At 45.0% G+C, this 27,087-nt stretch overlaps 1 protein-coding gene across 2 annotated transcripts in view; it reads right to left on the minus strand.

The window, feature by feature from the left end:
- The window catches only part of ZFYVE26 (zinc finger FYVE-type containing 26), a 73,315-nt gene that overhangs the window by 17,657 nt on the left and 28,571 nt on the right, over positions 1–27,087 (minus strand). For both annotated transcript variants that reach the window (XM_075844518.1, XM_075844516.1), the window contains exons 11-32: positions 26,543–26,623; positions 23,539–23,589; positions 23,308–23,459; positions 22,073–22,265; positions 20,364–20,627; positions 19,503–19,622; positions 17,857–18,012; positions 17,303–17,530; positions 15,075–15,180; positions 13,665–14,407; positions 12,992–13,188; positions 11,702–11,806; positions 10,589–10,711; positions 9,587–9,763; positions 8,540–8,786; positions 7,703–7,801; positions 7,005–7,171; positions 3,802–3,938; positions 2,713–2,750; positions 1,615–1,742; positions 1,020–1,240; positions 781–928 (exon numbers count right to left, since the gene is read on the minus strand). In XM_075844518.1, the coding sequence (XP_075700633.1) occupies positions 781–928; positions 1,020–1,240; positions 1,615–1,742; positions 2,713–2,750; positions 3,802–3,938; positions 7,005–7,171; positions 7,703–7,801; positions 8,540–8,786; positions 9,587–9,763; positions 10,589–10,711; positions 11,702–11,806; positions 12,992–13,188; positions 13,665–14,407; positions 15,075–15,180; positions 17,303–17,530; positions 17,857–18,012; positions 19,503–19,622; positions 20,364–20,627; positions 22,073–22,265; positions 23,308–23,459; positions 23,539–23,589; positions 26,543–26,623 (3,881 nt within the window). The remainder of the gene's footprint in view (positions 1–780; positions 929–1,019; positions 1,241–1,614; positions 1,743–2,712; positions 2,751–3,801; positions 3,939–7,004; positions 7,172–7,702; positions 7,802–8,539; positions 8,787–9,586; positions 9,764–10,588; positions 10,712–11,701; positions 11,807–12,991; positions 13,189–13,664; positions 14,408–15,074; positions 15,181–17,302; positions 17,531–17,856; positions 18,013–19,502; positions 19,623–20,363; positions 20,628–22,072; positions 22,266–23,307; positions 23,460–23,538; positions 23,590–26,542; positions 26,624–27,087) is intronic.

Raw genomic sequence — 27,087 nt, forward strand, 5'->3', positions numbered from 1 at the left:
TGAACGGGGCCTTAAGAACAGGTTCGCACAGCTTTTCTTTGCTCTCTGATGCGACACTTTCTGCATTGGAATCAGCATGTAAAACGCCTCTCCTGTAGTTCACACTGCGCTGATCTTCCATCCCGCTGAAGCCGTACCAGTGGCGATGAAAAACAAAAGCCAGCTGACCTATCTTGGCACGGAATCAGCGCTACCAATTACCATTGAAACAATAGGAAGCTGAAATACACAGTGTTTGGATGGTCCCATATGATACAGTGCTAAAGGGGGCCATTCGATTTTTTGCCACGTTGGAGGTTAAATGGGTTTTCCCGTAATCAATATTTAGGATAGGTGATAAATATCTGATCCGTGGGAGTCAGGCCACTGGGACCCCCACTGATCACGAGCTTACCGTGCCGTTCCCGGGAGCCCCGTAAGAATGGAGCGGTAGTGCTCATGCTCAGCCATCTCTCTATTCATTTCTATGGGGCTACAGAAGAAAGTCCTCGGCAGTCCCATAGAAATGAATAGAGGGGTGGCCAAGCACGCGCACTACCGCTCCATTCCTATGGGGCGCCCAGAAACGGCAAGTTAAGCTTGCTCTCATGACCGGTGGGGGTACCAGTGGATGGACCCCCACCGATAAAATATTTATTACCTATCCTGTGGATAGGTGATCAATATTGATTACGGGAAAGCCAAAGAAAATTTAAGAAAATAAAGGTGCGGCCACTGGAGGGGACAGTGTTTGGAGGCGCTTATCATCTGGTAGCAAACGGATGATCGCTCCCACTGTACCTCTATGGCTAAATTGTAGTATTCCGCTTCCAAGAGTCGATTTCTTAGCCGCACTACAGCGGCTGGTCTGACGATCTCATCCAGAGAGGGGATATCCTGGTAGGAGGCCGCAACTAAGATCTTCAGCAAGTCAACTTTACTGCTGTAACTGATACAAGGAAGAAATATTTCACAGAATATAACAGATCCGGACCACTCTGATGCTACTAGACGTTCCAGCCCCGGGATGAACTTCTTACCTGTCACATAGGGCAAGGTCGTGACTTCTTGCGGCTTTGACAAAAATCATTTTGGCACTGAACAGTAATTTTTTCATGATGTCCAGCAGAAGTCGACTGTCCATCTCGGGGTTCGTCAATCCCTTAGACAAGAGGCAGCAGCGCTCGATCAGCTGGAAACCACATTCGTCACTCTGCGAGTGCAGATTAAGGATAGCGGAGCATAAAGACGCACTCGGGGCCTGCAAAATAAGACGAGGTAATGCAGATATAGACGAGGCTTCAATTTATTTCGGAAACTTTTTCAAATGAAATTAATATGTAGATTTTGCTTTAAATATTTCTCGGCTTCCTCTCTAAGCTTCCACCCACTGCATGGATAAAACTAGAATGGCAAAGAGGCTTGGTCTGATGCTGGAGGGGAGATCGACTTTCTTAATCTGCTACATCACTCATGACTTACGTTACATATTGATCTCCCACAACGGCAGATGTGAGACAGTTGGGCTACCGGCATACACGTGAGAGTATCGGCCAATCCCTCCAAAAACGGTTGGTCCGGGTGATTTTTGACTATGTGTTTAACACAAGTTTTACCCCTGCTGTTATCACTCACCTGGTCATAGTAAAACTCACTCCTCTCCACTTCATTTTCAGCTTCATTGAGCGTTAACCACCACTGCAATTCAGCAACTTTAGAAAGTCTAAGGACCTCTGACAGATCCAAGTTCCCTCCTGATTTTTCTGTGGTAAACAACATGATTAAGACTTGGCAAATCGGTATCGAAAAAAAAAATTTGAACTGATCACCAAAACATTTTCCCTTTCTTTTATGCTGATGTAATGGGGCAATTGTGTCTGTTGAATGTTCCCCCGAGAGAACCATGCAGTGATCCCCGTCCACAACTCCTCAGGCGCAAGAAGAGTCCACTTAGGACTTCTCTGCAGTCAAGGGAACAGGACTCCATTTTTCTTGCCTCGCTTTTTGGGGTTTTAAAGGGTCATTTAGTAGGAAAAACTGAGAAAAATGGTTTACACAAATACACAGATCTGTACTAAATATACATAAATAGTGCTTGCGTTACAGCATGGAGATTATACAGCAGTAACGAGCAGTGTAGCTGTGAATCCCGCACTGGTGTGACATAGAAGTCTTAAGAGCAGCTGCTGCACACTCTCTGTTTCCTCCTGCTGCCCCCTCCCCACTCCATAGACTTCTATTGGCATTGTGTCTGACTCTCTCTCTCTCTCTCTCTCTCTCTCTGCTGTCCCATCCATAGACTTCTATGGTCAAATGGGGAAAGGACACACCCCCACTTTCCGCAGTACATCTCCTCTGATCTGTAACTAGGGATGGATTTTGCTTGACAACAGGGGATGGACAGCAGATTACAGAAAGGGAGACACCGAGCGGCAGTAACTTCACACAGAATTTGTTTGGATAAAAACCAAATTCTAGCACTTTGTAAATTACAAAGTTGATCTATATCAAGTATACTATTGGATCAGCATAAGTGGCTTGAAAAGTTAGTGCTCATTTAAAAAGTTAATTCAGAAAAAAGTTGGTTGTTGGAACCCCTGCCCCTGTTATAAGCAGAGCGGTCTAGTAATATGGCTGAACCATTGTATGATCTACCTCTTCTGTATGTCTGCATAATATAAGCCCCTTCTTCTTCACTCCCTGCCCTTGCAAGTCCTGTGCAGAAAACATTACCTTCCAATTGCTCGAAATCCTCTTCTCTTTTGTGAATGCTAGAATAAAAAAAAAATGTATATTTTTCAATATGGCGAGAAAGGTTACTGAAGATGACGTTATAATAAGAGAACCAGACATGTCTTAGTAAATTCTTGTATCCACCATAAAAACAAACATTTCGGAAAATCTTCTCTTAGAACTGTTGTGCCGTTCCTCTGTTACTCCTATTGGAAATGAATAAATTGACACATGCCCTTGTCAGTAGGTGGGCTTTGTCAAAGCGCGTGGAAACACACTCCATTGACAAGGGGAAATTGTAACATCCAATTATCAATTTATTCATACATTTCCAGGAGGAATAACAGAGGAACGGCACAAGGCAGCGTTCTAAGGAAAGATACTCTGGAATGTTTGTTTCGTGGGGAATGCAAGTATTCACTAAATCAGGCGACAGGACATAGGAGAGGTGACAGCTTCTCTTTAATAATAAACACACACTACCTAATCTGCTACCAAGTAAGGCAAGTAAGTAAGGACTGCAATGTATGGGACCTATATAATGAAAAGCATCCGCTGCATCAGTCATAAGCGGACTGGTCCATTTGAGGGACTGCACGTTGATGCTGCCGCTTCTTTTTACATATATCCTTCTGTTGTCGTGTGGTCGGATGCTTTATTAGAGCAGGTTTTATGGGCTACTGATGAGTGTTACAGCAGAATTAAAACCACTATTCAGATTAGCATTAAAGGGGTTGTCCCACTAAGAACATTTATCCACAGGACAGGTTGAATGAACGATCGGGAGCCCCACACCACTGGGAACCCCACCGATCACTAGAATGGGGCGTCCTTAGCCCCTCCCATCTGTCTCACTGCACAATCGCAGCGAGGAGGATTTTGAATAGAGCGGCTGTCACATGTGCCCTGCCACCCTATCCAATGTCTACAATGAGATAGAGTAGAGCGATCATATATTTATGGATCTTCACATTAAGGATTATGCTTCCCGTCACTATGCACGGCCATGTACATCCTTTAAGTTATCGGTAGGTTGATCTTCTAGGTGTGAGAGTCTGCTTACCTGCTCTGCCTAAACCCAATACTTACTCTGCAAAGAAATAGTTGTGACACTGATCGCACACGCGGGCCGGATTCTCGCGGCAGCCTTCAACCACCATCTTCTTCATGGAGCAGGAGCTACAGACCAGTCTACCACATCGTCTGCAATGATGTCTGCGGTTGAACTACAAGGGAAACAATACATGGGAATAAACATGATGAGATTTCTCCAGCCCTTCTGTCATATTGTATACCATGAGCTAACTTGTGGCTTTGAAAGCTGGGTCAGGTCGTCTACCATGTGGGTTTACAAATCACTACATATGAAAGAACCGGTTGTGTGTGTGTATATATATATATATATATATTACACTAGTCCTTCTCTATGAATTAGAATACCAAAAAGTTAATTTATTTCAGTAATTCAATTCAAAAAGCATCTCTCATATATTCTATAGATTCATTACACACAGAGGGATCTGTTTCCAGCATTTTTTTCTTGTAATGTTGATGATTATGGGAACATTTAATGAAAACCCAAAACTTAGTCTCTCTAAAAATTAGATTATTATATAAGCCCAATTTAAAAAATTATTTGTAATACCAAAATGTCGTCCTACTAAAAAGTATGTCCAGTATCTGCCCTCAATACTTGGTCGGTGCTCCGACTCTGCATGAATTACTGTATCAATGCGGTGTGACATGGGGGCGATCAGCCTGTGGCCCTGCTGAGGTGTTATCAATGCGGCGTGGCATGGAGGTGATCAGCCTGTGGCCCTGCTGAGGTGTGATCAATGCGGCGTGGCATCGAGGCGATCAGCCTGTGGCACTGCTGAGGTGTTATCAATGCGGCGTGGCATGGAGGTGATCAGCCTGTGGCACTGCTGAGGTGGTATCAATGCGGCGTGGCATGGAGGCGATCAGCCTGTGGCACTGCTGAGGTGTTATCAATGCGGCGTGGCATGGAGGTGATCAGCCTGTGGCACTGCTGAGGTGGTATCAATGCGGCGTGGCATGGAGGCGATCAGCCTGTGGCACTGCTGAGGTGTGATCAATGCGGCGTGGCATCGAGGCGATCAGCCTGTGGCACTGCTGAGGTGTTATCAATGCGGCGTGGCATGGAGGTGATCTGCCTGTGACACTGCTGAGGTTATTAATGCGGCGTGGCATGGAGGTGATCAGCCTGTGGCACCGCTGAGGTGTTTTTGAAGCCCAGGTTGTATGATATCGGCCTTCAGCTCGTCTGCATTGTTGGGTCTGGTGTCTCATCTTCCTCTTGACAATTCCCTATATATCCTCTATGGAGTTTAAGTCGAGGCGAGTTTGCTGGCCAATCAATCGCAGTGATACTGTGGTTATTACACCAGGTATTGGTACTTTTGGCAGTGTGGGCAGGTGCCAAGTCCTGCTGGAAAATGAAATCAGCATCTCCATAGAGCTTGGCAGCAGAGGGAAGCATGAAGTGCTGGAAAATGTCCTGGTAGACGCTGCGCTGACTCTGGACTTGATATAACACAGTGGACCAACACCAGCAGATGACATGGCTCCCCAAACCATCACGGACTGTGGAAACTTCACACTGGACCGCAGGACACTTGTATTGACGCCTCTCCACTCTTCCTCCAGACTCTGGGATGTTGATTTCCAAATGAAATGCAAAATTTACTTTCATCTGAAAACAGATGGACCACTGAGCCACAGACCAGTCCTTGTAGAGGCTTAGGAAACCTTTGCAGGTGTTTTGTGTTGATTCGCTGATTAGAGTGTCACACCAGGAGGCGACAATCTTCAACTTTTACCCAATATTCAAATATTCTGAGAGACTAAATTTGGGGTTTTCATTAACTGTTACCATAATCCTCAACATTAAAAGAAAAAAAAATGCTGGAAATAGATCCCTCTGTGTGTAATGAATCTATAGAATATATGAGACACTTTTTGAATTGAATTACTGAATTAGAATATCACGAAAAAGTTTATTTAATTAATTGAGGACTAGTGTATATGTATGGGTCAAATTTTTCGGGATGGTTGTAAGGTCACCCAAAACTTTGTTTCCAGTAGGGAAACACTGAAATAGTGGTAATCCTGCGATTTTACTGTGATTTGTGCGCATTCAAATGTTGCTTCTTACATTCATCACTTCAGATTTTAGGAGTGGGAAATGGTTGGCTTTAGTATTTGCATAATTGTTATAGGCCTCATTCACATCCCGTTTTTCTCCTTTCTTCTGAGTTATTTGTCAGGAGTCCTCCCGATGTATTATTCCTCCAACGGAAGGGATACGTCGCGCGACCCCCGCGAGCAGATCGCTAACTGAAGCTGGGGCTCGGGCCTGAAACGCTATGGCTGGGGACTCCGGACTTGAAAGCCCCTGACTTCACAGTCCATATATGGACAGTGACATCAGGGGCTTTCCCTGGGACAGAATCTCCAAGCCAAGCACTAGCTGTTGCAATCCCTGGGGACTGAATCCCTGTGGAAGCTCCCAGAGGCATACGTTTAACGTATACCTATATTGAATGCACAGGCATAGGCCCCAATGGTAAAAAAAAAACACGCGGTACACTTTTTTTTTCCTGGATCCCCCAGAATGCAAAAGTGCAGTCTATTACGCTATTCCATTCTCCAAAAAAAAGGTGTACGGACACATACAAACCTGATGGAGGCCAAAAGGACACTCTTTTGGCCTCCGTTGGGTCTAATGGAGCCCTGTCACGTTAAGCGTGTACCTTGAGAGCTTTCACGCTAAACGTAGGGCTTAACCCCGATGTAAATGAGGGCTTAATTAGAAAATTGAAGTAATTCATTAATTTGAAGAAATAAAAAGATCATGGTGTAAGATGCCTTAACAAATTGATGGTCAAGGGTAGATCTGCCGCTTCTTCTCATCTTCTAATTGGGGGGAGGCATCAAAAGTTTTAAAAGTATGAAAGTCCACACAGACAGAAGGTGCAGAATGGTGACCCGACAAAATGCAAATGTATGGGTACGAATGATCATATTAACGATTGTTTGTCGACATACATTCTGATCATTGCTCCGCTTAAACGGAGCAAACAAGCGCTGGACGACGTGCTGTAGTGTCAATCGCCGCTCATTTATCAGGAAGGATAATTGCCCCGGTAAAAAGGCCTTTACAGGTGGGAACTACGGGTATCCAAATGTTAATAGAACTTGGGTAAACCAGGATGTAACACTGACACAAAGTAGAGCTGTGAGTGTGGGGTTAGTAGAGTCCCCATTCTTACCATGGTGAACCTCTCGTTCTTACAGACCATGCAGGTGACTTCAGTTTCATCTGGAATCCACTGTGTTTTAGCCGGGGGTTTGTCAGGTGGTACAAACTCTGGAGAAGACTTGTTCCTCCTGTGACCTTTCTCTGGAAGACCAGCCGGTGACTGCAACCGAGATCGATCTGGACCATGCAAGACAATAGGAAATATTTGTTAGAGTCTTGCACTGTGAAATACTTACATGTGAATCCTGATCAGGACCTCAGCCCTCCCTACTAGGGTCTTCACATACAACACTCGATTACTTTTAATTACTGCAAACTAAAGGTCCTCTTACATGGTGCGTCCTGGGCCGTGTAAACGAGCGACGATCAACGAAACAGCTCGTTGATCGGCGCTCTTTTGCTCCTTTCGCAAGGAGTTATGGATGGGGACGAGCGCTTGTTACTCCGATCGCTCGTCCCCATACATTATCATGTCGGCAGCGCCTCCCTGTTTACACAGGGGGATGTGCAGCCAACAACGATAATATTTTTTGTTTGAAAAGATGCGATCAGCAGATGATTGAGCGTTTGCTCGTTCATCTGCTGATCGCTGCCCTGTTTACACAGAGCAATTATCGGCAACGAGCGTTCTATGAACAAGCGTTTGCCCGATAATTGGCCCGTGTAAAAGGGCCTTAAGTCACATGAATAACAGTCCACAACCCTTACCTACAAAAGGAGAATTGGTCTGGTCTGCAGGGCAGGAGGATGTGACTTGTTCTGGATCTGCTGACTGACTGCTGCTTTCTGGAATTCGACTCACAGAATCTATGAAGATGGAATTTAATGCATCAATGCAAATGCTAATAAGTTTCCTTCTGCAATCCGCACCCGACACCGTCTCTAGCATTTGTTAAAATATCTCTAAAAAAAAAAATCCCTAATATCTAGTAGCAAGTGCAGCTCCGAAACTACAGTTCAATTATTTTTACTCCTCAGATCCCCCTTTTTCTGTGTTCTGATGTCTTCACCACCCCAGGTTTTAATGAGTTCCTAGATCAGTGATCACACTGTCTATACACATGAAATATACATTCCTACTAAGTATTGGTGACGAGGGACCCTAGTGATTTCCAGTCGACCTGCATGATATCAGAATGCTTCAGCACCCGTTGACAGGAACACTAAACAAATAAAAAAGGACAAAAAATATATATTTCCCTTAATCTCCTGCTTTCCTTGGTCCTATTTTGTCTTATATTGAAATTCCCAGGAGATCAGCCAGCCCACCACCTCTCCTCACTATTCTGTATCTGGATGAAAGACAACTGGCTGCAGCAGGAGCACCCTGCCCTGTCTGTGGTAGGAAACACCGATCAGTAAGCTCCCCTAAACCTGCCAAAAATGTAACAGATCATCAGAAAATGAACCCCTGTATTTAAACAGTGTGAGCAAGTTTATCTCCGGTTTGCGTTTATTACTCAATTTTAAGTTTAGGTGTTCATTTAAAGAGGTTCCAGTCACTCCCAATCTATCCCAGCTTGTGGTATGAAAGCAGAAACTAACCTGTTCTTTTCTCTCTGAAAGAGAATGGTATTTCCAAGGCTTTGCCAGCATAAGTGCACAGCAATATGTCCACGTCTTCAATAGAAAAGGTGAAATCTGGCTCAATGACAAGCTGCTGCAATGTCTGTACTGCAACAGAGACCCACTCTATCTTCATGTTCATCAGTAGCTGCTCAAGCATAAGCAGTGGGCTTGAGATAAGATGTTCATAGTTGGAATGAGCACACTCTGGAAGTGCCAGCAATACCTGTAAGAGATGTTATACACGAGGTTAGCCTTTAAAGGAGGTTTTCCAGTCCTAAAAAAAAATCGATGGCCTATCCTCAGGATAGGCCATCAATACCTGATCGGTGGAGGTCCGACTTCCGACTCTATCGCCGATCAGCCGTACAAGTGCTGCTCCCCCTTCATTTCTTACCTGCTTGTACGGTGAACCGCCGACACACTTGTAGCTGTGGTTCACAGTATTACAGCCTTCTCCGATTAAAGTGAATACGGTAAACCGCCGCTACAAGTCTATCGGCGATTTACAGTACAAGCAGTGACACGAGTGAAGGGGAGGTAATGCTCATACGAGTGTCGCTGCCCCTTCAAAACAAATGATTGGCATGGGTACTGGTAGTTGAACCCCAATTGATCAGATATTGATGGCCTTTCCTGAGGATAGGTCATCAATTTCTTAGGACTGGACAACCCCATTTAAGTCATCCCATGTTATATCAAGTAACAATTCAGACAACAGAAACATATGAGCTGCTGCATATATTATTCCAAAGCCTTTTATTATATATTCTGTTATTTATAGTGCACTGACACACTGTTTAACGCAATAATATAACAGTATGCAGTTTGTTCGGTAGCTCCCTCTAGTGGTCGGTGGAGGCAGACAGTATATGATCATTTAACTCTAGGTTTATGCAAGTACTTTGGAGCGCTGTATCAGAAAAGCAAAGACGTGCCTGCTATACAGATGTATGATAAGACTAATCAGCATAGAATGTTAGACCTAAAAAAAAGGGACGTGGCGATTCGCTATAGTTCGTTTACCTTCGATCCCAAAAATATATTCCTTATATCATTGCATCGCATCTCCAGAAGAGAACTGGAAAAATGTGCCAGCAAGTACTCAGATAAAAATTGACTGGCGGATATGCCAGGATTTTGCAGCAGTGCTTGCTCTGTGACGGCTAAACGTAGATTCTGATCCTCAACTCCCTTCAGCAACTATTGGAAAAAACAAGAAGAGAACATAAGAAATAATACAAATCCCCTAGAAGCACAAAACATCTACAGGTCTAAAAACAAACAACGAAAAAAACCTGCAATGACTACCCAAGTATGAAAAGACAGATCCATATGATCTGGCGACCAAGGAAGGGATTCACAACCTTATGATACCCAAAATAAGTGGGCCATTTAGACGATTAAAGAGGTTTTGCACCTTGTCTGACTGATATGCTGATCAGTGCATGATCGTGCTGCTTGAGACCCCCAAAGATCTTCTGTAATCTGTGGGGGAACCCAGCAGCATGTATTACCACAGGGGAAATTTCACATCAGTTCCCATTGAAATCATTACACGTACGGCCCAGGTCCTCCATAGTGACAGTAGCCTTTCTGATCTGGCTAATAGATTAGGGTCCCAAACAGGCAACTCTATTAATCGCCTAAGAGTGAAAACAGGGTTTTGTAATTCAGACAATCCACTTACAGAACCATAAATCCCAGGAGGCAGGCTTGCAAATTGAGAAACGCGTAAGCATTTCTCCTGGGCTTCACCATTGAGCAGCCATTGCCCCCTCCCCCATAGGCAGCCAAACAATGGTACGACATATGCTAATGAGCACATAAGGGGATGGGCATAAAAAATACGTGGCTGATTTGCTGTAGAAAACCCACGCAAACACAGGAGAACATACAAAATCCACGGCCGTGGTCAGTGCCAACCACTGAGCCACTGTGTTACCCATAGATATCTAGAAGTAGAAAACAAAGATGGCTGCCATTTATAGGTGTCACTTCGATAAAACATCATTCCAAGGACACTACCTGTAGAGATCTCTCCGTGTCCTGTTCCCCCAGAAGATGTAAGAGATGCTCACGGTACAGGTTTATCAGAAGATCCATAGGTATCGGATAAAAGAGTCCCCAGTCCTCACACAGCAAATAATCCTACAAAGGGAAAACAGAAGAAATGATGAATACAAACATATAACATCATGTCCATAACTATCTCTATGCACCATATGAAAAGGGGTTCAGTGGAACCACATCGGCACAATGGCTAGTTAGTGAGTGCGACGCACCATCAGGTGCCGGCTGTCAGGTAGAAAGGTGGACACCCAAAGGTGAAGGAAGGAGCGTGAAGCAGAAGTACTATAATACTCCCAGTGGTCACAGCAGACTGATCACATGATCAGGATGAAATGCTGGATCATTGGCTATTCCTCCTAGGGTCAGATCAGTGAGGCAATCCTATCTGCAGAATTCAGGCAACTATTTCACAGAAGCCTGTATTCTGTCAATAGCACAAATGTTGTAAAACTGCCTGTATCTTCTGAGGGCCTAAAGGAAGGAGAGAGTCTGAATTCCCGACAGCTGACCTGCTGTATTAATATATGAGGGAAATAGTAATGGACACTGGCAAAACTGCCAGCCTAGAGGGTCTGCCGCCTCGAGGAGGCCTGGCACACAATGTCCTGACACGATGTTGTGTTTGGCGACGCATACAAGGAGCCTGGGAGCGATGGCGCCCCCGGAAGAGAAAAGGTAAGAGAACCCGGTAGTTGTAAGTACATAAGGGGCTTCGTATGGTCTGGGGACTGAATTTAATTTAGGGGTCTGATCTGGCAACTATATTAACTATGGGGTCTCGTCTAGGGTTTGAGGCCTCCCATCCTGCATTTTCTACTCATGTGCCTCATTTGATAGGCCATGCTGGGAGTTGTATTTTGACAGAAGTTGTTTTTCACTGTGGGTTGACTGGCAAGTGTGCCCTCACTAACTTCCACATGGAGCTGGTAAATGCTAGGGGGAGGCATTCAAAGTTTGCTATGGGGCCCAGTACTTTCTAGCTACGCCCTTCAGTCACTTCAGTCTTTGCAGCTGTTTTGTCTGAAAATGAAACAAAATCTATGAGAAAACCATATTTCAGAGCCATACCTTTGCCTCTAAGATAATTGTGATTATAGCCTGAGGATCTTTGGTACAGTCTTCCATTAAGTCTTGCCAACTTGTCCAAGTGGCATCTTCCTGCAGGCTAAGAATCTAAAAGAGGGTAGAGAGAAACTCAGCGTTACAAGTATAATAGGTTAGTTGCAATGTGCTGTTCAAACTTTTGCGTTTATCTAGATATCTATATAGAGAGAGAGAGATATACAGTACAACACTATATCTATAAGGTTTTATTTTATCGGTTGGCTAGACAACAGGCCGCAGTGTCCTGTGGCCTTATCGTAGGAGTGATTCTGTGACTGTACTAAAGAATGAGAGACTTGCGGAGGACAGTGACAGCAGGAGTGTAAAGCAGTACAGCTGTATAGCCAAGCAAGATCTGGAATGTGCGTCACAATGCCGGCGGTGCGCTTACAAAGTGACCACTAGTGTTCTGAGGGCTGATAAGAGTCTATCCGCAGAAGGGGCAGCCTAGACGTATAGTGTCGGCTGTCTGTGAAGCAGGGGTGGCTGAAGCGTACTATCAGCCTAGAGTGGTTAGCTCTGAGGAATCTACTGGGGCTGTGGGAATAGTCAGCCTGGGATAGGAACTATGGGTCAGGGGAGCTGTGCTGTGCCTAAACCCCAGTGTAGGCAGTAGTTAGGTCCTGTATGGTATTTAGTAGGAATCTCTGTCTTCGTGGGCTCCGAGATAATTGCAGGAAAGGCTGGTTGCCCTGCAGGCCTGAGATGTGGCCTGGTAGTGCAGTCCTGTACTAGACTGGACTGAGTGGAGTAGACAGTGGGTGGGATAGCGTGAGACCTCGAAAGTCAGGGCCATAGTGAAAAAGGCCCCGCTGAGAGTAAGGGAGTGCATGAGGAGCAAACCTGAGAAGTGGTCTGTCTCATAGTGAGATTGGACGCAATTCAGGGAACTATGGCCAACACAGAGAGAGCCATTGACAACAGGGATGGAAGAGCGAGAGGGATTGTCCTCAGCTACGTGGTGGGCACAGAGTCTGAAAAATACTATGGGAAGAAACAGTCTAGGTGGGGCCTCTGTGAGCTAAACCGAGACCCTAGGAAGAAGATATTTATTTAGTGTTCGCTGTGAATCATGTTTTCAGTACGAAATATTATTCCCGCGGGGAGGCAGGAACTCATAACTATGATGCTGGTAGTCCGGCTCCCTGAACGGTGTTCGGTCCAGGAAACACGGGCCGCCATACGGTCTGTATCTCACGGGCCGAACACGGCCGTGTGAAGTGGGCCTTAAAAGTAGGAACCATTTCTCAGTACCTTCCGGTACACCTCCAGTTCTTTCCTTTTGGTCTGTAGTTCCAGTTTCAGAATCTCCCCAATATCTGTCTCATATACACAGTAAGACAAGATCTCCCTGCAGGCATCCAAAGGCCATTTGTCCAGAAAACGAAGGGCCAGTTTGCTTCTCAGAGTGGCATCCCGAACAGCGAAAAGGTATCTCCAGCCTTCTATTTCTAAACATAATATAAAATGAATAAATCACAATTAAGAGGATTATTAATATAAACATTGTAATTAACCATATTTACGAAATAAGATCACAAAAGGTTATTCATTGTATAATGACAATTTAAAGAATTTTCAAATATGCTTTCTGCTTTTCAAGATCTCTGCTTGCAGCCATTCAAGCCGAAACCTTCATTCATGACTTCCATTGGATAAAAATCTGTCCTGGTAATGTGATGCTCACACAATTTACGGCTTATTACAATCGCGGCGCGGTTATCGAGGTGGTGTCTTGTAACAAAACACGCACTTGTGTGTCCATCACATGTCCAGGATAGAATTTCATCCATTGGAAGTAAACAATGAACGTTCCTATTGAATGACAGCAAGCAGTGATCTTGAAAACTGCAAGGAAAGTATATTGGAAAACTGTATAACTTTCTTTATGTAATTATTCGGTGAAATACCCATTTAATAAGTTTACCTTCAGCTGCAGCACAGCACAAAAGAGCATCTCGGACTTGTTCGATATTGGAGTCACCCACGTAGAGATCCAACAGCTGCAGTGCACTCGTCCAGTTCTTCTTTGACAGCGCATCTTGGAAAGCTTCAGATATTACGGCAGATGCGGATGATGCATGGAGCCCTATGAGGGCTGAGGCAGCGCAAGGCTTCCCGCAGAGATGGCTACTCAACTCACCGAGTTCCTGTGAACCGTCTCGAAAAGGTGCCGACATTAGAGTAATAAACCTTTGTAAAACCGGAAACTCCGCCAACAGTAAGTCACATTCCTTAGCAATGTTATCCATCTCCAGCGGACTTTCTTTCTTGCTGCCTCGTAACTCCATCCAGGACAGTCCAGACTTGGCCGGTTTAAGACTTTTGGTGGCACTTAAGCAGGCTACAGCTGCGGTTAATGTAGATTTAGCTTTTAAAAAGTTCAAGGCAGATGGTGTAAGGGAGTACTGGCTGGAATCAGAAGAGGGAGAGTAAGGTTTACCCAAAGCAGTGTCCTCGCTATCCTGGGGATGTATGGACATCGCTATGTCCATGGCAGGAAGAGAAGCATCCACACTCTGCTGCGCTGACAGGACCAGGCTGACTGACAGACTTTGCGCTTGATTCACCTTCCTCACATTGCAGAATGACAGATCGGAGCAGCAGTAATCCGCTATCACCTGCTCCACGTTCAAGCTCAGATTCTCCTTCTTCAACAACGACGACAACCTTAGAGATCGGAAAAAGCAACATTACCCACATGACCGAAAAGAATCGGAAATTACAATTAGCAACAAAATTCCATACAAACCCCTCAAAACTCAATCAGTATCCACAGCAATAGAATAAAAACGTCATAGAGACAGATTCCCTTTAACCTCTTCCCTCCGCAGCCAATTTTCGATTTTAGTTTTTTCCTCCCCACCTAACTGTCGTAACTTTTTTATTTTTCTTGTTTTTTTGCGGGACGAGTTGTAGTTTTTCACGGCACCATTTATAGGACCATATAATGTACTGGGAAACGTAAAAAAAATTATTTGCGGGAGTGAAATGGTCATAAAGCAAGGAATCCATTATAATTGGGGGGGGGGGGGGCGGTTGAAGGGATTTCGGAGGGGGTCGTCCCGCTTTTTCTGAGGGCTTCGATATCGCGGTCGCTATTGACTGCAGCATCTTATGCTATGGTATGAAAGTCAGGGCCGGATTATTATTCAAGCTGTTGGAGCCGCAGTCCCCGTTATCTCCCTGGCTCAGGGGGCCTCTCGCGATCCCTGCTCTCCTGATGCTCGGGGGGCCCCCATTTAACTTCACTGCGGACAACTTAAACAGTGATAGCGGCAGCGGGCTGGCTGCTGAGGCGGGAGACCACACAGTCATCTGGCACAGACAGGATTACCTTTCTGGTGGGACTTGTCGTTCAAACAACAAATGGGATACCACTTGCGATGGCTTTTGATGAAGAAGGACAAAGGGATTTGCCACCTTTACTTCCGTGGAGGTTTCTAGAAAAACAAATTCAGTGATTATTTCCAAATCAAATAATGTTCCTCAACTGCTATCTGCCATTCAGTCAGTCAGTGACAGCCAAGTGTACTAGAACCAAGTGACGTAAACCAGGTCTTAGGCCAGGGCTCCATAGTCACATTATGCACGCGAGAAGCCCACGTGCTCGTGCCCAGGAAAACGCTTTGCGATACTCACGTGTAGGTTTTTCCTATGAGGACACGTAAATGTGTTGTGTTTGCATGATCACGATCTCCAAAAAATCCAACAGTCAGAATTTTTGCAATTATTTTTATTTTTGGCCAAATTTAAAAGGGGTTCTCCTCTATGAACAGTCCCTACTAGTTGGAAGGGTCTCCTGGCAATATGCAGATCACAAAATGCTTGGACCCCCAGCGATCAGCTTTAATTTGTGGGAAAACATGGAATAAAGGGTTTAATTTGATTGCAGCGCCACCACAGGGGAGATTAAGTATTACACAGTGTTGATTCAAATCATTGGGTGGTCTGTAATGCAGGACAGGACAGGTCCTCCAGAGCGAGAAATAACCCTTTAAGACAAATACCCATATACCCTTCTTCACAACATCCAAAAAAATATCAAAGCATCCAGCCGAAATGTCATAAACCAAAGGCAGTAATATCCGTATTAGTCTTAAATAATACCTGTATCTATCAGGATGGTAAATCTTTTGTATTTCACACATGGACAATTAAAGGGTAACTGAACTATTACAAAACTTTTGACATGTCATAGTAACATGTCAGAAATTTTGATCAGTGGGGGTCCGAGAACGGAGACCCTCACCGATCGCTAAAACAAAGAGGCAGAAACACTCAGGTGAGCCCTGTGCTGTTTAGTTTCTGAACGGCTTTTCTCAGAAAGTGTATGGGCTCAATAGAAAGTTTATGAGCCCGTACCCCTCTCACGTGGCTTTCCGAGGAAAGACGATCAGAGACGAAGCGGCACAGAGCTCACCAGAGTGCTTCTGCCGCTCTCTTTGAGCAATCGGTGGGGGTCTTCGTGCACCAAAACCTCTGACTGGTCACTGACATGTCAAAAGTTTTTTTTAAAGTTTAGTTACCCTGTAAATTAGTGATCTAACTGGTTGCAGGACATCATTTTTTATAAATCGGATTTAATGTCTCAACCCACAGACAGCCCATTTCATATGGGAGCCGTGGCGGCCATGGGAAACGTTGTATTACGTGGCGGCCATGGGAAACGTTGTATTACGTGGCGGCCATGGGAAACGTTGTATTACGTGGCGGCCATGGGAAAAGGTAGTATTACGTGGCGGCCATGGGAAAAGGTAGTATTACGTGGCGGCCATGGGAAACGTTGTATTACGTGGCGGCCATGGGAAACGTTGTATTACGTGGCGGCCATGGGAAACGTTGTATTACGTGGCGGCCATGGGAAACGTTGTATTACGTGGCGGCCATGGGAAACGTTGTAATACGTGGCGGCCATGGGAAACGTTGTATTACGTGGCGGCCATGGGAAACGTTGTATTACGTGGCGGCCATGGGAAACGTTGTATTACGTGGCGGCCATGGGAAACGTTGTATTACGTGGCGGCCATGGGAAACGTTGTATTACGTGGCGGCCATGGGAAACGTTGTATTACGTGGCGGCCATGGGAAACGTTGTATTACGTGGCGGCCATGGGAAACGTTGTATTACGTGGCGGCCATGGGAAACGTTGTATTACGTGGCGGCCATGGCGGCTCTCTGTTCTGGCTCCTCTATGACGTCCATATACTCTTATAGGACTCATGGAAGGAGTTATCTTTATGTAACAACTAATTTCAACAAACATCGACTTGCTATAAGCCCTATGGGAGGGTGAACTAATAGAGTGTGGGCCCCAACTTAGGACACAACGTTATTGGCTGGTGGATGCAATGATCCATTGAGAATGATGGACGCCTAATGATCTAATTAGATGCTCTGCAATTATTGATTTTCCCTGAAGCAACTCTGCAAGAAAAATAAGCACTTATGTTGAGGTCCCTCCCGGGGTTCCCAGAAGTTGGGCCAGTTTGTATCAAGGTACCTTCAGAAAACTAGTGGTTCTTACCAGGAAAACAACTTGAATAGTCGAGGCTGCGACTTACCTGAATCTGAATTTATACTTTGGATAATAACTTTGCTGAAGGTGTCAATGTATGTAAAGAAGCAATGAACGGAGCTGAAGTTTAAACCGCGGTTGTCTAACAATTGTGTAAGTTCTTCCAGGTTGTTCATGAGGAGCGTCATTTGCTTGCGAACAGGATGGCTCTGAACATCTTGAGGTTTCATGGACAGCTGGTCCATTAGAGACTGGATCAGACTTCCTTTTGGTTCTGTCAAAAACAAAATAAAAAAAACAGACATTGTAATAATATATGATGGCATGTCAAGTGAACGGGACCAAGCTGTAATACCAGGCACAGACACTACTAAAAGTGCGGCGCTGTGCTGTACGGAGTATGTTCACAATGAAGGACCTCTTCAAGCAGATGATCGGCAGAGGTTCCAAGACACCCGCAGATCTACTATCCATCCTAAGGATACGCCATCAATTTTAATGTACCGTAAAAGCCTTTTAATTTCGGAGTGCAAGACTAAACCTTCAATATAATATCCTCAACAGCAGGTTGGAAAATACACAAGGAGTGAACGGACTCACCGTGGGAAGCGATTGCAGATTTGAGTTGCGCAGTGCTCTTCTCCAGCTCGTGGCTCAGGGTGATATGGCGAACCATATGTTCATCTCTTATGAAAGAATAGCAGCTATGCAAGAGCTCCGTAATGCTACATCTCAACTGGCTGCTGATTTTCTCCTCTGTAATGTGATTGGTAGAAAAGGAATAAATCCTATTAGATCATTTTGGAAAAATAGGTTCTTGGGGTGCGGAAGGGTAAAGGAGTTCCATTAATGTTGAGGAATTCCTTCTGATAAACTCCTTGACCTCCATGGAAGGAGTGGCTTAGTAGCGATCACTAGTGATCCAGGAGGAAGCTGCTCAAGTGCCGCAGCTGTCCGGGCATGCTGGGAGTTACAGGTTGGAGACCATTCAGGGATACAGCAATATTTTCATGTGTTCCCTCCATGAACTGAAATGACTCCAGCAGAGGGAGGTAGGAAAGACTTTTCTCTTTTGTAAAAGTTATTCATTGATCCCTCTGCCGGGATCCAATCCTGGTTCCCTTAAAGGGAACCTGTCAGCTGGTCGATGATACCTCAAAACTGCTGACAAAGTGATATAAGGGAGGGGCATTTTAATATGACCCTTTTTATTGGTCACGGAAGTTGCAAGAACGAGAAACTGGGGCAGTGGTCGGAAGTGCCGCTCACGGTCCTGAGTGACAGCTCTAGCTGCCAATCAGCGGACAGCTAGAGCCGTCACTCAAAACAGAGGGGCGGGGCTTGCATCATGCAGTGAATGAGTACTTGCACGTCAAGTCCCTCCTCTGTGGCACTTTGACGCTCCGGGACAATTATACATTGTTTTCTCGTTCATGCACCTTGCCGGACTTAGAAAAAAGGTTTAAAATGTCCCGCCCCTCCCCTAGATCACCCTGTCAGCAGTTCTGAGAACTCAAAACTGCTGACAATTTCCCTTTAAAAATAGTCTCGATAAAGCTTGGTTTACATGCTTCAATCCCCCCCCAAGTAGATATTCAGATTATTATTATTATTGGTATTGTCAGTCTGTGCTCTGAATTCACATTCAGAAATGTCAAGATATTCACTCAGATGGAGTTCCCCTGGTAATAACCAGGAATATTTTTCTGCAGGTTAGATAATGATTGGATCTCTTTATTATGATCATTTACTGATCAACAAGATCACTGATTGGTAGCAACAATCACCAAGAAGAAACTCAGGCACAGCACCACTATTATTCAGAGGTGGTGCCTGGTATTGCAGCTCAACCCCATTCAAGGTAACATGGCAGAGTCGGTGGACAGAAGTTGGGCGGTTTCTAGAAGACGACAAACAGGTAAAACCCTTTATTATAATCTCATACATGCCCTCTAAATGGGTTAGGTCATAAAGCATTGATCAGTGGGGGTCTGGCTGCTGAGACCCCATCAATCCTGAAAGCCGGCTGGGGCTTTAGCATGCACTTTATTGAAAAGTATGGGATTTCAGGGGTGATTTTATTGAGCACATTTTGTAGCTCCCATTGATTCCTATCACCATGTCATACGGCATTTTGGTGGGATGGAAGGAGATAAAACATCTATTGGAAACAATAGAACGTCTGAGTCAGAACTAGACGCAAAAATATAGAATAGTAACTCAGTATTGATAATAAAGTATTATACCTATTTCAGTTTGCGCTTGCGGTGGGCTGGGGTAGTTTATGACTTTACTCATTTGCTGAAGAACAGCTTGGACACCTCTGATCCCTTCAGGATGTTCTATAATCACATCAGCGGTGCGGCCTGTAGAGAATAAACACATGATCATTTCCCTATCAACAGCCCAATCCTGAAGCTTCAAATCTTAGAGGGCTTGTCCTGTCAAAATCCCTTTTCAAAACGGGTGACCCAGAGATCACAGATCTGGCAGCAGAATCTCTAACGATTCGCTGATATCACAGGAGACTGCATGCGCCCACTGCAGGGGAAATGTAGTATTACACTGCAAAGTTGCATTTTTGGAAGCTTGCTTACAGTGGTCACATGCACAGGAAACAAATATTTTTTACTGAAAATTCATTTAAAGGGGTTTTCCCATAATCAATATTTATCACCTACCCGCAGGATCGGGGATAAATATCTGATCAGTGGTGGTCCACCAATCATGGAAACAGGCTTACCTTGCCTGGGAGCCCCATAGGAATGGGAGGAATGCTCGGCCACAGCGCTATTAATTTCTATAGGGTTGCCAAACGCTATCTTTGACAGCCCCATCGAAATTAATGGAGCGATGATCGAGCATGTGCAGTACCACTCCATTCATATGGGGCTCCCAAGGAAAGAACAGTGTGTGTGTGCGTGCGTGCGTGGCCTTCCCAGAAGAGTGGCGTCTGTTATAGCTGCAAATGAGGCCCAACTCCATATTAATGCCTATGGTTTTAGAATGGGATGTTCAACAAGCTCATATAAGTGTGACGGCCAGGTGTCCACATACTTTTGGCCAGTTCGTGTACGTTGAATTTATATTTTGCGACATTAAAATACCTTTGGTTTCGAGACATTTTTGGAGCCGTCTCTCTGCCGTCTCGAGCAGCTGTTTGCACGTTTTCCACATATGTGCTTGGGTGCAGGCCAAATCAAAGGCCGCCATTGCTGCAGGATTCATCTCATCCACCGCTTGTCTCCATCGATCAGTCTTCTCCAAGCGCGCACTTCGCAACCAGAAGTCATCTTGTAAGGCCGGTACCAGGCACTCGGCAGGAGCCACCAATTTGTCCGTCACATCAGATATAGAATAGAATACCATTCCTGGGAGGGTTAAAAATGATTTTATGACCAAACAAGACAAATAAAAGTAGTAGTCATAACACGGCAAAGGAAGCTGCCCTTTTGATTGGCTTTCCATCACAGGCCCAGCCTCTAAACAGTCTGGCGATCAGCTGATTTCACCTAGGGAGAGTGGGGGATGAATTATCCAGACTACAGCAGCCAGGCTCATCTTTCTACCCAACCGCTACACCAACGCCTCTGACCTGTGCCAGTCACTGCACAGGTCGCCCATTCAACTTAGAATACAATTTTAACCTATTACGCTCACCTATAAAGCTCTCCAAAGTGCTGAACCTCCTTACACCTCCTCCCTCATCTTTGTTTACTGTCCTACCCGTGCTCTACAATCTGCCAATGATCTAACATTAACCTCCTTCATAATCCGAATCTCCCATTCCAGACTTCTCTCGTGCTGCACCGGTCCTCTGGAAGGCGACAATCCGATTAATTCCCAACATCCACCGATTTCAAAGCATACGGTGAAAACACATTTTTAGACAGGCCTATCCCATGTCCTACTCTGACTACTTTCCCCAGCCCTCTTTTACATTAGTCATGAGAACTTGACCCCCTCATTCAGCAGTATCCCCCACACTCCTTGCACCCTAATACTTCATGTCTGTCATACACGGACACTGGCGGCTGGTGACCGGTCAGGCAGTTTCATGTGTAATATACTATTGATTTCAATTGCAGGCAGAGGCTTCATCATTCCTGAACTGGTTTTGGCTGCACGCAGGGAAAAAAAAAAAAGCAGCATGCTCTTTCTTTGAGCCGTTTCCACCACTGACCTCCGATTGAAGTCAACAGGATGCAGAAAAAAAACCTGCGGGGCTCGTTTGGAATGGTGTTTGCATTAGATTCAACGGCTAAAAAAAAAAGTGAAAAAACGCTGAGCATTCAAAATCTGGCACTACATAAGTGAGAGAAGTAAATACAGCCCATACATGGCTCTCTAGAGAGGGGAGGACAGGAGCCGAAGGAGCGCAGCACCCGTACCCGTTCGTAGTAGGCCTGTCAGCAGCCTTCAAGCTGTTTACAACACACTGGAGTCTTTGTATTCATTCACGGCTACAGGCTGCCATAAATTCCCCCAGTCGCGTGTTTTATTACCAGCACGACGTTACCGCTAAAATAACAGATTCCATCAGCAACATTATATTTTGGAATTGCTGTGTAACGGGATGCTCCATGACTATTAATAATCTTTACAGCGCAATGGTTGTGCTCGCAATTAGGCCCCATGCACACGACCGTAGATTTTATCCGTAATTACAGACCCATTCATTTCTATGGCCGGCTGACAAATTCCCGTATATTTCCATGTCCTATTTTTTTTCTATGGACCGTGCTCCCATACTTTATAATGGAAGCACGGTCCACAAATGCGCAGGACTCTCCGCAGCCGCCCATGCACGGTTTACCTGCTGCCGCTGCGTTTCCTATTGCTTGTAGGGTAGATCGGCTACTGCCAAGCTTTTTGATAGCAACTTCCGAGGTCTGATTTTCAATTTTTTTCTCCACTTTTGACAGCTCACGTATGACTTCTTGGTATCGTTCCATGAAAATGAGCTCCCCGTGGCTTGGGGAAGATTGCAGATTAAACATCCTGGAGACCTGAGCAAATGTAAAATGAATTTGTCACAGATCTAATACATACTGTTCATACGTGTATTTATAGAACAGTCCTCTCTCTCCCTCACTCACTGCTTGGCACTGATGTGGCAGGAAAACAGACAGGACACATAGCCGGAGCTTAGAGAGGTGAATAGACCACCAGACGTTTACCCCCTCAATTACCCTAGACAACCAGGGTATAAAATATTACCCCTCTTGTACTCTAGACCACCAGGGTATAAAATATTAACCACTCTTGTACCCTAGACCACCAGGTACTGACCACATATTCTACCCTAGACTACCAGGGAATAAAATATTAACCCCTCTTGTACTCTAGACCACTAGGTACTGACCACATATTCTACCCTAGTCCACCAGGGAATAAAATATTAACCTCTCTTTTTCTCTAGACCACCAGGTTATAAAATATTAACCCCTCTTTTACTCTAGACCACCAGGGTATAAAATATTAACCCCTCTTTTACTCTAGACCACCAGGGTATAAATTATTAACCCCTCTTGTACTCTAGACCACCAGGGTATTAAATATTAACACTTTTGACCCCTAGACCACAAGGAAATAAACTATTTACCACCTTCTTCTACCATAGATAACCAAAGAATCAAATATGAACCCATTCTTCTACCTTAAACCCCCAAGGGGGGAATTACCCTAGACCACCAGGGACATTAATGCCTACACTATCCTTAGACCACCAGGGAAGTTTTAATTAGTCTAAAAATGTGTTTTACTTATTTTCTGAGGTCTAAGGCTTTGTTCTCATCTGCTTTTCCATTATTCTGCTCTGTCCGAGAATAAAGAAAATACCGCAAGTGCCGGTTCCGCTGCACGAGAGATGCCACCAACGGCCAAGGGAACCCTTTGCCTTTATTGGTTTCCATCAGGGTGTCGGTGGTTTCATCGCTGCGCTATTATTTCCGGTATTCTCAGCTGGACAAATGGACCGCAACGGATCTGTGGTTTTGCGGACCGTAAAACCAGCACGGTTGCGTGAATTGGGCCTTATTCCTCACTTACTTCATGGGCATCAGTATAGTTTCCTCTCAATATACATGAAACGAGCAGAGATTCTGGCGGGGAAAGCATCATAGGGATCAGGTTGTTTCGCTGTTGTAGGTAGCTGCTGCCGCCCATGTCAGTCCTGGCCGACAGATTACTGGCACTGCTTTCTGTAATACAGAACGTATCATTTATAAGTCTAGTGTATGCATGATATAGCGTATATTGGAAATCTGCTGCGTCCATTACCTGACGTGCTCAGTTCACTACTAGTGCTTTCATGTGGTTTCCTGGATCCTGCTGCATTCAATTTAAAGACAAAAATGTATCACATAGAGGTGCCAGGTCCATATTTTTCAAACAACATTTAATGGGTAACTAAACATTCGGAAAAACTTCTGACATGTCAGAAGTTTTGATTGATGGGGGTCCGAGCACGGAGACCCCCCACCAATCGTTAAAACGAAGCGGCAGAAGCGCTCTTCGTTTGTATCAGAGTACGGACTCAATAGAAAGTCTATGAGCCCGTTCTCCGATACATCGGCTTTCCGGAAAAAGCCGAACAGAAACGAAGCGCCTGAGCGTTCACACGAGCGCTTCTGCCTCTTCGTTCTAGCAATTGGTGGGGGTGTCAGTGCTCGGACCCCCACCAATCAAAACTTCTGACATGTTAAAAGTAAAAAAAAAAAATTTAAGTAACACTTTAAAGCTACCATAGACATATACCGATATTAGGCCCCCCATCTGCCATGGAAACCCTAAGCAACCCCTCGCTATTAACTGCAGCATCTATGGGGTTAAACTGCCAGGATCAAAGTTCTCTCTGATCCCGGCAACAGCTATAGGAGCAGGGCCATTCACCACAGCCGCGCACCTGTCTCCATTCCGTAGGTATACTGGGCACTACCCATGAGATCACAGTGACTGATATATCCGCTGGGCAGAATCAAGCACCACCTGCGACAGGTACATTAGTCACTGGTTGTTAAAGGGTCAAAATGTGTTGTTTTTTTTAATAAATAAATCAGTAATACATGAGAATAAATGAAATGCTGTAATATATCTTTTTAGGGGGAAGCATCCCGTAGTTTCCCTGAATGTTGTTGGTACATTTTCAGAAACCTCCACAGTCATAAGAAGTTGGTCTTCAGCCGCACCAATCACCGACGACACAGAGGAGGGAGGAGGGGGATGATGCTGCCGTCTCTCTGACTCCTCCTGTGCGGTGAGAGGGGAGCGAGGGAGAAACAGCTGACTACACTGAATGTATACGGTGAGTCCGGAAACATGGCTGTTGGCTATGTTCTGTTGAGAACTATCTTATGTGTATGGCCAGCGTACCAATACTGCAAATCACTCATACTTGTCCACAGCAAGCGATAAAGAAATCACCAAAGTGATAATTCACCGATAATCGCTGCATATAAAAGACTTTCTAGAACCTGTTTTAACTTAAAGATAATTGTTGTCAACTATTTGTAATAACAAATCTTGTTTAAATTTTTTACAGCGTACACATCATGATGCTATCAATTTGTTGTGCAGGTTATTACGGTTGCGACTATACTGAATGTGTATATTTTACGTATTGAGACGTAAAAAAAAAAAAAAAGATGTGTATGCGTATTTCTTTTTTTTTAAATTTAACTTTACTTTATTTTTCTATTTTTAAACTTGAATGTACTGGCATATATCTATACACTGATAGTACACAGGCAGTAGTTAGGGCATACTTCGGTATGCCCTAAGAACAGGAAATATGGTCAGGCAGCCCTGGGGTCCTTCAATGGACCCTGGATTGTCTGCCCATATATGGTATGTCTCTCGATTGCATCACAAGGATTCCCTGTGACGCCATCCAAGGGGCATCCCCCCCTTCTCATTTACCCCTTGAATGCTGTGGTCAGCTTTAATCGTAGCAGTTAAAGGAATAGCGGCGGAGAGTAGAGGTTTCTCTAACAGGGCAATAGCTGTTTAATACAGCCATTGCCCCGTTCCTGAAAACAAGTGTGCGCGTGCGGTCAGCATGATGTGATGCAGGCGTTGCATGAATGAGTGGCGGCACTTAAGACAGAACATGGGGGTGTTTTGCAGTGCGCCCGCCATGTTCTGTCTTCAGTGCCGGCGCTCATTAGTGCAGCGCCGGCCGCATCACCTCATGCTGACCGCGCGCGCCCACACGTGTCAGGTGCCGGGCAATGACTGTATTACACAGCCGCAACCCTGCTCTGACTACATTCATTCATATACTCCCTGTTATCAGCCATTTCAGACAAAGTTCGGAGAACTTCCAGATGAAATTACAGACATGCGTATAAATCACGTCAGCCTGCTATGGGCATATTCCGTATTCTCTGATTTTATACAGAAGCACACAAAAATGTTTTCATGTCCACCCCACCCCCCCCATGCCATATTAAACAGAAGCTTTGCATCATACTGTAGCACATGGAGTTCCTACAAGTCCATGTGCAGAAGCCCTTGGGGGTAAAGTCTTCTTTAAAAGGGTTTTCCCACCTTGAACATTTATGGCATATCCACACGATATGCCATAAAATGTGAGATATATGCGGGTCCTACCTCTGGGCCCCCTGACCCCCGGCCTACCTTCTATCCCTCTCGCTGCTGTCCGGCCACTGACTGACAAGGAATTCTGTTTCCGGAAACCTGGAGCTACGGAAACCGCATAGCTCATCAAACTGAGCTGTTTTCTGTACTCCTGACCACCTCGCCAGTCAGTCACCAGCAAGACAGGGCAGGACGAGGATTAGGGGGCACTGATCTAGCGATAGGTGCTGGACCTGCATCTATCGGACATTTATGGCGTAACCTGTGGATATGCCATAAATGTCCAAGATCGGAAAACCCCTTTAAAAAACATTTCACGTCAGAAGTTTTGATCAGTAGGGGTCCGAGTGCGGAGACCCCCACCGATTGCTAAAGCGAAGCACTCTGATCGGCCTCTCTCGAGCGAGCGGTGTACGGACACAGACTTTCTTTTGAGCCCGTACACCGATCCAAGGAAAGCAAAACTGAGCCGATCAGAAACAAAGCGGCACACCCGAGCGCGTCTTAGCACTCGGACACTTACCGATCAAAACTTCTGAAGCGTCACTATATGTCAAAAGTATTTTCAACGTTTAGTTACCCTTCAAGAAAAGCATTTGGAATTTTACAAAGCTTTCGTTTTAAGAATTGCTGAACATGGCGCAGGATTCATAAAAAATCCATGACACTACTGCAGTCTACTTACATCCTTTGGCTCTCCTACGTCTTTTAGTACTGGAAGTTTTATAAGTCCTCAATTGTAACCGTGCAGAAACAAGCTCGTACTCTGGAGAAAACATAAATGGCGGTTTATTAGTACAACAACATCAACGAAAAGCAGGTTATCCCAAATCATAAGATCCGCACAACTTAACCTACAGTAACCGCTAATCCATCTATAAAGGCTCACTCCAGTACTGCTGCCGACGTCACTGTCCATATATGCCTGTCTATGCATATGGTCTAATGAAGACGCCAGTTCAGTGTCGAAACGCGTCACCCCATCAAATTTAAATAAACGGATTTACGCCTTACCTACTGAGGACGTCTTAATTTGTGATGAAGTAGCGCTTTTTGGCTTCCCTATTTATTCTGGACTTAATGCAAAACTACGCGATGGAACCCCGTTGTCCCACCGGTTATGAAGCAGCTGCAACTACATCAATTAATGCTTCTACACAGTGTTGTGCCTGGACATCGCACAACCTGCTCAGGTGAGGTTTACTCCTACACCTGTGTAGATCCTTTCTC

This window comes from Rhinoderma darwinii, chromosome 12 (assembly GCF_050947455.1).
Source record: "Rhinoderma darwinii isolate aRhiDar2 chromosome 12, aRhiDar2.hap1, whole genome shotgun sequence".
Taxonomy (NCBI): domain Eukaryota; kingdom Metazoa; phylum Chordata; class Amphibia; order Anura; family Rhinodermatidae; genus Rhinoderma; species Rhinoderma darwinii.